The sequence below is a fragment of the Salvelinus namaycush genome, chromosome 36 (genome assembly GCF_016432855.1).
Source record: "Salvelinus namaycush isolate Seneca chromosome 36, SaNama_1.0, whole genome shotgun sequence".
Classification (NCBI taxonomy): domain Eukaryota; kingdom Metazoa; phylum Chordata; class Actinopteri; order Salmoniformes; family Salmonidae; genus Salvelinus; species Salvelinus namaycush.
In genome coordinates, this window is record NC_052342.1 from 4,683,445 (window position 1) to 4,693,506 (window position 10,062).

At 45.6% G+C, this 10,062-nt stretch overlaps 2 protein-coding genes across 2 annotated transcripts; one reads left to right on the forward strand and one right to left on the reverse strand.

Annotated features, from left to right (window-relative positions):
- Window positions 1-946: 946 nt before the first annotated feature.
- On the forward strand, window positions 947-6,425 carry LOC120030336 (transcriptional adapter 2-beta-like). Its single transcript, XM_038975710.1, has 2 exons — window positions 947-1,253; window positions 1,793-6,425. The coding sequence occupies exons 1-2, from the start codon at window positions 984-986 to the stop codon at window positions 2,996-2,998; spliced, it is 1,476 nt and encodes a 491-aa protein (XP_038831638.1). The 5' UTR covers window positions 947-983; the 3' UTR covers window positions 2,999-6,425.
- Window positions 6,426-6,570: 145 nt separating this feature from the next.
- Window positions 6,571-9,762, reverse strand: LOC120030337 (grpE protein homolog 1, mitochondrial-like). Its single transcript, XM_038975711.1, has 4 exons — window positions 9,642-9,762; window positions 8,820-8,964; window positions 8,117-8,198; window positions 6,571-7,902 (listed from the first exon to the last, which is right to left on the reverse strand). The coding sequence occupies exons 1-4, from the start codon at window positions 9,707-9,709 to the stop codon at window positions 7,550-7,552; spliced, it is 648 nt and encodes a 215-aa protein (XP_038831639.1). The 5' UTR covers window positions 9,710-9,762; the 3' UTR covers window positions 6,571-7,549.
- Window positions 9,763-10,062: the final 300 nt, after the last annotated feature.

Here is a 10,062-nt window from a genome sequence, read left to right on the forward strand (position 1 = left end):
CTTCGTAGTCGATGCTGGGGCCTTACTCGTCTTCAACCTGCACAGGACTGTAGCACTCCCTCTCGGGGGTCCCTGGGTCTAGTTTGGGCGGTCCGTCTTCATCATCGTCGTTATCGTCGCCATTTTCGAGTGTAAAATTCCACTCGCGGGAGACAGGCTCCCCTATTAGAGGCTTCATCTCCGGGCCCTCTCCCTCTTCAAATGTCTAGCTCGTGGGTAGGTTTGCTTATGTGGGCAACTCATCTCCAGCGCCTGGCTCAAATGCGGCCGAGTTCCCTCCCTCTGTCCCAGTGTACGCTGGTAACGTGTCAGTCAGTGACGTTCAATTGGTGCCCTGCAAGGGCAGCGGCTTTTGTGGGGCGATAGGTAACGATGCTTTGCGAGTGACTGTTGTCGATGTGTGCAGAGGTTCCCTGGTTCAAGCCCAGGTTGGGGCGAGGAGAGCGATGGGAGCAACATCAGTTGAGGTGCAATCTGTTGCCTGTTCTGAGGCCTTTTCAGACTCCACTAACCCGCCCTCCTCATCCTCATCTGCAGGGGTATCAGCTTTATTCTTACTGTCATCAACATTAGGGGATTTGCCCTCCTCCGAGGGCTCTACAGCTTGTGTCTTCTGGAGTTGTTCATTGTTCTTCAGCTCTGTGTTTTCAGGGCTATGATTGGACCCAGGGTCGTTGTCTTGTTGCTCTGCCTCCGCATCCATGGGAATGTAGAATTCCTGACAAAAAAATTCTATAAAATCACATAAGTATGTCAATGAAGTCCCAATGTGTAAGGCAACATTCAAATATATCAACAGAAGTCAATGTTTGTCAATTAACCTATTGCTGTTTTGAGTTGTCCTGGAAACTGAGCATGTAAGCCAATCACAGGCGTTTGCGCCAAGCTTATTAATATTAATGAGACGCAGTTGTGAGACTCCAGTACGCATGCCCTCCCCCCGCGACACTGCTGCTTCCAACAACAAGCAAGAAGCCAGCAACATGGCCGACCTAGGAAAGAAGTACTGCGTGAACTGCCTTGCAGACGTTACAAATCTGAGACTTCGCTGTACTGACTGCCCAGATATCGAACTGTGTCCGGAATGCTTCTCCGCGGGTGCAGAAATCGGTAATCATCGTCGATGGCACGGTTATCAGCAAGTCGACGGCGGGCGCTTCACACTCTGGGGTCCCGAAGCGGAGGGAGGATGGACTAGCAGGGAAGAGCAGTCGCTACTCGATGCGATAGAGCAATATGGCTTTGGAAACTGGGTATTTCAATGTATAGCCTACTTGTCTCATAGCTATCTAGCTAGAATACAAACAAGTGCATAAAATGTTATAGGTTAAATGTGAATGAGTAAACGTACACTGTATTTTTCATGAGTATCTCCGAATACATTAGACAACTTCAGACTGACAGCCATGTCCTGTCGAGAGTTGGCAATATCGATGCAACTCTGCAAGCCTTGAAATCCACCTGGTTTTAGTCCTGATTACAGCTAGCTGGCTAAATTGTTATAATGCATATTTTTGTTGATGCAAATGTACATTGCAATCCAGGTTGCAAACCTGCACTGCATTTATGAAAACGTTTAGTTTAATGTAGGCTAGTCATCTGTTAAAATGGATCTGTTGTATGTATCGCCTATCAACGGATTTCAACACACGTAATAGTGTATAGCAATGCATGCAGTGTCTGGCTAGATGCTTGCAGTGATGTTTCCCTATATGTGTAACTATCTGCATTTTATGAGGTAAAAAACAACATCCCCCCCAAGTAACACTCTGCCCTGTGTGTTGTCTTTCAGGAGGACATGGCCACTCACGTGGGGGCGTCTCGGACCCCCCAGGAAGTCATGGACCACTACGTCAGAATGTACATTCACGGCAACCTGGGCAAGGCCTGCGTCCCCGAAAGTATCCCCAACCGGGTAACGGACCACACCTGCCCCAGCGGTGCCCCCCTGTCCCCCAGCCTCACCACCCCCCTGCCCCCGCTGGACGTGACCCTGGGCGAGCAGCAGCAGCTGGGCTATATGCCCCTTCGCGACGACTACGAAATTGAGTATGACCAGGAGGCAGAGAAGCTCATCAGCGGCCTATCGGTCAACTACGACGATGAAGACGTGGAGATTGAAATGAAGCGGGCGCACGTGGACATGTACGTGCGCAAGCTGCGGGAGCGTCAGCGCCGCAAGAATGTGGCCCGCGACTACAACCTGGTGCCCGTCTTCCTTGGGCGAGATAAGAAGGACAAGGAGAAGCCAGGCACGCTGGGAGTTGTAGGTGGCGTGGGTAGTGGTGGCGCCGTCGGAGTTGGAGGAGGAGTAGTGGGGACCCTTCTGATGCTGACCAATCCCATTGTGACGCCGGGAGCTGCAGCCGTTCCTACAGTGCCAAAGCGTAAGATCACCAAGGAGGAGAAGGAGCAGCGGGTCAAGTTACGGGGGATGTGCCAGTTCATGGCTCTGCGGGAGTTTGAGGACTTCTTTGACAACATGCACAAGGAGCGCATGCTGCGTGTCAAGGTACGAGAGCTGCAACGATACCGCCGCAACGGCATCGCACGACTGGACGAGTCGGCCGAGTACGAGTCGGCGCGGCACAAACGGGAGAAACGCAAGGAGAACAAGAGCGTGGCTACCTCCAAAACAGGCCGAGGCGGCGGGCTCGGCACCGGGGGAGGAGGGGGAGGGCTTGGAGGAGGGGCGGTAGGTGGAGGAGTGGGCGGTGGCGTCATCAAAGAGGAGGGCAAGGAAGGCGAGTTTACGGCCATTGAGAACCTGTCCGGCTTTGAACTGCTGTCGGACCGGGAGAAGATGCTGTGTAACACGCTCAACCTCAGCCCCACGCGCTACCTGACCGTCAAGACCATCATCATCAAGGACCACCTTCAGAAGCGCCAGGGCATCACCTCCAAGAGCCGCCTGCCAGGCTACCTGGACAAGGTGCTCAAGAAACGCATCCTCAGCTTCCTCACAGAGAGCGGCTGGATATCCCGAGACATATCCTAACAGTCCATCGGGTTTGTAGGAACTGGACTGGGAAGTGTCCTAACAATGTGTGTATGGAGTTTGTGGGGACTGAGGATCATAGAAGGATCATGACTCTGTTCTCCATTGGATTGATGCGTCTCGGTGTGTCTTGTTAGATGTGAGATTTTGCACTCGTAAGCTCCACATAGACCAAACTATTGGATTTTACCACCTTTTATCTCATTTTGTCCAACGTCGTCGACCACAGGACTGTTTGTGAATATGTACATTGCAAAGAATAAGGATTTCCCCTTTCTTAAAAAAAATGAAAGTTTGGATACCATTTACAGGAGAGTGATGAACAGATATATATTTTTGCATTTGAATCCATATGAATGATAATGTATTCGTATGGGTAGATGATACAGGGTCTCTGTATTGAAACTCCAGTGAAGGATCACCTAATGCTGCTGGGCAAACCAGACAACACTGTTTTCAAAGCTATTCTCAAAGTATAAATTGTTACGTATAGTTTGCCTCCAGCTTCCTTTTAGCCTGGTCCCAAATTAGTTGGTGCTGTCTAGCCAACTCCTATGGTCATTGACCAGACAACACCAACAAATCTGGGACCAGGCTAGCTTCCTTTAGGTCAGGATGTCGTTTTTGGAGAGCACAAGTTAGTGCCTATTCAAACAGCAATACAGTCACACTGTGCTGGAACGCAGGGGGCATATCATCCTATTCTTCCCATGAAGAGATGAAGGCCGGCAAAAGCATACAGGAGTCAGTATTTGGCAGCCAACGCTCTCGTAGAGTACCGCAGTAATCTCCATTTTGACTCTTGTAGCGGTCTACCTTAGTATGTCAGGCTCAGAATTTGGCACTATGAGAGGAATAGCCTAACCTCTCACTATTCTGTTCCATCCCCCTGCACGATTTCTGATTCTAGTAGGCTATTCACTAAGAAAGATATAAACTTTTAAACGTTTAAATATGGGCATTAACCAATGACATACGTACAATCCTTAAGCACAAATCAAAAATCTCTTGTTTGCCAAATGAGCATATAGGCTATCACTAGTTTTTTTTACTACCCTGTTCCATCACAGGTAACGTTTGCCAGCCCCTTGGTTTGGATGTTGTGTTAACTGTGTGATGGCCTGTCAGACTGAATATGTGGTGCATGATTATTGTCTTATCACCGGTTGCTTGCTGTTTTTGTTTGCCAGTGTTTCACTTATCCAAAGGGAGTAAAGTCAAATTTAAATGTTTTGAAGACCTGCTACATTTGCTCAATCTAACTTCCTGGTTCATATTTTTGTTTTGTTTTACAGTCACAGCATTCATATAGGCTACATCACATGGCCTTGCAAGTACAATATCAAAGGGCAGGAATAATCTGGTAGAGTAAAGGGACGAATGCCTCAGAAAAGCTTGGTTGCTATTAGACATTGATGTTTTCCATTGACATCAAATGTGTCTGTTCCCAGCACAGGTACTTTGAAGTGTCCACTGGCACTTTATCTTTCTGATGTCCAGTTAGCCTGTTTAAAATGGAAAAGGTGAACTACTGCAGGGATATAGAGGTGGTGTGGGTGTATAGAAACAGTGTTGAGGAGTATCAAGTTTGACGCTGGGAAGTAGATGTAATGATCGCATACCAATGGAGGCTGGTCGGAGGAGCCTGTCCTCCTATAGCTCCTCCCACCAGGCTCCTCTGTCACACGTATAGGCCTTGGTGGCATCCCCATCATAGTATATTTATCATACCACAGAAGTAATAAAAGCAATATATTTTATTTATGCTTCCCCATAAGCTTGAAAGTATCCATACACTGACAAGTCCCCTGGGTTCTCGCATCTACAAGGCCACCTGGGTTCTCGCATCGCCTACCTGAAGATTTCTATTTGTCGCAACAACCGGCACGGTTTACAATCAAAGACTAGATATCTCCTTATCTGGTTTAAAGAGAAAACAACTGTTTTTGAACCATAACGGCATCATCTATGATTTCTTTTCAATTTCCTCTGCGGTGCCGAGGGCTTTTGTGCGTGTCGATCAGAGAGGTGGCAGGAGAGCGTCATTTAAATGTAAATTGAGTTTTGAATGGGCATCGGTTGACGGGGAGAGTTGGAATACAAAAGTGGGGCTGAGGCTGGGAGAGCGAGGGGTGGGCGTAAGAAGTAGTGAAGTGTTCAAGCTCGATCTCTGTCAAAGCATTACGATTTCGTTTTGTGCTGCTTCTTGTTCTATTTTCCTCCCTCCGCCTCTCCTTCTTCTCCCTGTCCATGTACTGGCTCTTGGATCTTGGTGCTTTTTTACTGATAGGGATTTTGCCATAAAACTAAAGCTCCATTCCTCACTGCTGTTTCTGCTGCAGGGAGCCAGTTGCCCTGCGTTCAGAGGTGGAGCAGGCTGGTCAGCCCAGTGTTATGTTTATTAGAGAACATAAAATAATAATTTCTTATTGGACAAGGCCAGGTAGTCCCTCCCTGTTTCACCCTATTGTCTTCCGTTTGGTGCCTACTGAATGAGACCCAGGCTGTGGTAAGAAGTCAGCATGAGAGGTCAGAGTTCAGTCTAGGCTAGAACCTCTAAAGTTGACAGTGCCTATTATCAGTCTCTCATTTCATTTCCTGTCAAAGCTAGTAGCGAACTACTTCAACCATTGTCATTGTAAAAAATTCAAAGACATGAATACACACAGCCTGCTTCCCATAGCCTTGTTTAATAATCAGGGTGTGACATTGCTGTGCCAAACCATTTTACCTATGGCACAGATTTTATGACCAAGGGAAACACTCAGTTAAGCTAAAGCTTCCCATCAGTAGATGGCATTCTGAATTGTTTCAGCCTCTTTTTCATGTTCAAAAGCTAACATATTTTATAGGTGGTTGAAATTACACTTTTGTTGTTCTATGAAACATCATTACCATTTGATACGAGCATACGGGAGTGTTTTGCCTGTTTTTGCATGTGAAGCCAAGTGTTTTAAATGATGTAAACAGTACATTATGGTTAAATGGCTTGATTGAAAATGATTTCCATTTGAATTGTTTCTAAACATCAAGACTTTTCTATGAAGGCGAGGAGAAAGGTTTTATTTTGTTTCTGTGGAATTTTTAGCAAAAATATTTTACCAAATGTACATGATTTTTTTGTAAGAAATTGAAAATGAACATATTAATACTGACCTGTGAAATGTACAGTATTTTATTTCAGGAACTTTTTTATAACTTTAAAAGATAAAACAAATCTTAAACATGCGAGTGAGAACCATTCGAAGCCTTTTGCGTGTGTTGTCGTAGCATGCTGTTAAACTGTTCATGTGTATCAGTAGTATGCTTAGGAAGTCAAAGCGTTTGTTGACAACTCAGTGGTTGAAAATGTTGAGGGGGAATTTTTGAAGGCCCATTCTTTGTGGTTGCACAGGATGTTTTGTATTAAAAGTGCAAATACTTTATACTTCTATGGCTTCCTTGGTTAATTTTTACAGCATCGGGTGAGTATGTGGTGATATCGCTGATAGTTTGAGTGTTCTACATTTAGGGAGCCTTCTACCTACAGGGTAATAGTCAAATCGAAAGCAATAAAATCAGGGGACTTCTGATTCAAAGTAAATCTGTTTATTTAAATGCTGCTGTGACACTCACTATAATGTTCAGTTCAAATAGTTATTGGATAAACTCAATCGGTATTATGCTGTCGACATCTGCCAAAACAGTGAAGTCCGGAATTATTACATCAGAGGTTCAACATCATGTTGCTTATCTCAGGTGAATCTGTAATCAATTTGACCAGAGCATTTCTGTCTCGTTTTGACAACCATAGTCAGTGTCCTACTGTACTATTGTAGCTGAACAATAATCAATTTGTCTAGACATTATTTATGAAAATGAAGTATATAGTACATGTAAAAGTGTTCCTGGAAGCAATACTAAAACAGCAATATACAGGGTTAAGTTGTGCCTAAGACAACTCATCTTACAGGAAAAATGTCATTATTTTAAATTCAATTGTATGAGAGTTATGATAGTTCTCCAATGATAGTGAAGACAACAGTTTGGTCTATAATCAATGAGATCCATTACATTCTCCCATCCATAACACAATAATTACAATGACTGGACAAAGAGAAGAATGGAATCTGACCCCGATGACTGAAATAACTTGCATGAAACTGGTTCTGTGCTCTACATGCCATTACATGTGTTATTTCTGTTAAAACATATTTGCTCCTGGCATATACATGGGTTCTGTCCCAATTATCTGCACTTGCACACTCCCTGTCATGGATTTAAAGATTACGTAAACTCCCTCCAGCCAATGCTTATACCAACAATGCTTTTCAATTCATGACGGGGAGTGAGCAAGTGCACACTTCCGGAGAAGGGTGGAGAATCGATATGCACAGTCAAAAACAGGCTGTGTGATGATGTCGTCCATGGTAACGATATCAGTTCGAGTTGGATTCCTGCCTCTGAGGCAACGTTAGGTGGTTGGGGGAGGGGGCTCTGACCAGCCTGCTGTACCCAAGGCGATCCGTCGCCCAGGCAACAACATCACGGTCGCAATGAATCTCTTTTTTTTTAAGGGGCTTTGGCCACGCCCACCAGCGCCGGCCGGAGGGTGCGCCCATGGAGCTTGTAGCCCACCTTGGTTACTATGGCGACCGTGCCGGGCTCTTTACCCTCCACGGGGGCGTGAAAGAGAGCCTCATGCTCATAGGGGTCAAACTTCTGCCCTCTGTCGGGGTTGAGCTTGAACAGGCCATGCTTGGCGAAGACCTTCTGGACCTGCGTCTCCGTCATCACCAGGCCGTCGTACAGGTTCTTCAGGTGGGGGTTCTTCTGAGAGGTCACCTCCTCCTTGGGCACGCTCTCCGTCGCCTTCTCCAAGATGTCCGCCACCTCCAGCAGGTCTTTGCAGAAGCCTTGGATTCCTGATAGGTGTGGGAAGAAAAGAGAGATGCATTCTGTATTCTGAAAACAGACTGAACACCACAACATCATGCAACATGCCTACATATTAACTTTATACTGTGTTCCTTGCTGTCAATGAACCAAAATGACAGTTTTAAATACCACCTATAAGTATGTCTGTCTGCTCTGTCCAATGCACTGGTGAGACAAATAAATATGCAAACATTAAGTCACCATATTTCTTTGCGTCTTCCACCATCTTCTGACTCCTCGTCCTGAGGTTCTCCATGTCTGCCAGAGACCGCGTGTACTTGTCCTGTAGACCGAGACAACCACACTAATTCTGAGACCATACAGAGACCCCATGAGCAGATATTTTTCTCAAAGCTCTTCTGACTTAAGAATTCAGCCAGGACGACATCACAGCAACAGTGTAAATACGAGTCTATGTATACCTTCCAATGTCCATACTAGTATACCAGTAGGAATGTAAGCAGGCTTCATTCTAGGGGAGCATTTTGTTTTTATTTTATTATTTAACTAGGCAAGTCAGTCAATAACTAATTCGTATTTACAATGACAGCCTACCCTGGCCAAACCCAGATGACGCTGCGCCCATTGTGCGCCGCCCTATGGGACTCCCAATCACAGCCTGTTGTGATACAGTCTGGAATCGAACCAGGGTCTGTAGTGACGCTTCTAGCACTGAGATGCAGTGCCTTAGACCGCTGTACCAGTCGGAAGCTAGCGTGGATGTTGGAACCGAGTCTATGTAGTGGCTGGTGTAGTGACCCAGGAGTAGAGTGAAGATCCCCCTCCTAGACACTGATCTTGGGTCAGTGTTGTGTTTCCCCCTAATGCTTAAGGTTGGATTGGAGGAGGGGAAGCTTATCCTAGATCTGTACCTAGGGAAACTTCACCCTGGAGCCAGACTCACCGTGACCTCTTTAAGCTGCTCCTCCAGCTGACCCTTCTCCTCGGCCAAGGCCTTCTCTGCAGGGCTCTGCTCAGCCTTCTGGTCCTCCTCCGACCCCTGGCCACTCTTCTGATGAGCTGCTGTGCATAGGAGCCGCGGGGATGCCCTAACAGAACAGAGGGAAATGGGTTAGATACACAACAGAACTTCAGCTGTTTATGCAGTGGTCACTTTAGTTCACTGGTATTCTTGTAAATTAATGTAAGTGTGTAGCAATGGTTGCAACTACTTTATGTGTATGCGTCATCGGGCAAATCGTTAATTGGTGGCACGTGCCTTAAATGTTTCCTCCCCATGGTCATGGCTTCTTTCAACTTGTCAATCTCCCATTTGGTGAATCTCTCTGATTGCATGTGCTCTACTTTGCCAATACATGGGCGAAGTATATTGTGGCGTTTTAGTAGGTAAGCCATCTGACTTGGCAGCATTGTGACTAGCTGAGCATAACGTTAAACCTGCTAACGTTAGTTCATGAAAGCAAGGTTGTTTAACTAGCTAACGTTAGCTAGCCAGCTACGTTAGTAGATTGAGTTAGCTATACTAGTTAATTCTTTTAACAGCCTCATAGAATTCAACTATTTTTTTATGTTCAACATTTCATTCAGTTTGCTTTCCTATAAGAAATGTGCTCCCATTATGAAAGCAGCATATGACATGTTGAAACGTTACTTAGCTAGCAAGCACCAAGGGTGATAGCAAATGGCACAAGCTAGCTAGTTACTTTACACACGACAACGTTACAATGATCTGAACAAACATATTATAAAGCACACAATGTATTACCTTATTAATGAAGGCGATGCCGCAACATAGTAACTCTGTCTTACAGCTCGTACACACCAACTCGCCATTTTTAGTGATAACACAAACTGAAGGAGCCGAGTAACCCAGCGGCAAGACCGTGAGGTTGAGCCAATCACAAATCAGAAAGATCTGCAAGTAATAGTCGCGTCCAATCAATGGTGGTATATAGAATGACGTTTTCCTGTAGTTTGGTTGAAGTGACGTTAAAGGTCGAACACTTTGCACGTGACCAAGGACAGAAATAGTTTGTTTTGTAAACTGAAGGTTATCCCTATTTTGTAACTTTTGGCAGCGATGTATCATCACCAAACCCCTGTCATTACAATGTTGGATGGATAGGGCAATGATGATGATTACTGTGGTGATGCTGATGATGATCAATAAGTTGGCCTGATGCTAT

What these genes read in the sequence shown, in the direction of transcription:
- LOC120030336 (XM_038975710.1), top strand. Translation starts at nt 984, where the DNA reads ATGGCCGACCTAGGAAAGAAGTACTGCGTGAACTGCCTTGCAGACGTT. An exon ending in AATATGGCTTTGGAAACTGG is followed by an intron (nt 1,254 to 1,792) that starts GTATTTCAATGT and finishes GTTGTCTTTCAG; the next exon opens with GAGGACATGGCCACTCACGT.
- LOC120030337 (XM_038975711.1), bottom strand. Translation starts at nt 9,709, where the DNA reads ATGGCGAGTTGGTGTGTACGAGCTGTAAGACAGAGTTACTATGTTGCG. An exon ending in GCATCGCCTTCATTAATAAG is followed by an intron (nt 8,965 to 9,641) that starts GTAATACATTGT and finishes CTGTTCTGTTAG; the next exon opens with GGCATCCCCGCGGCTCCTAT. An exon ending in AGCAGCTTAAAGAGGTCACG is followed by an intron (nt 8,199 to 8,819) that starts GTGAGTCTGGCT and finishes CTCGGTCTACAG; the next exon opens with GACAAGTACACGCGGTCTCT.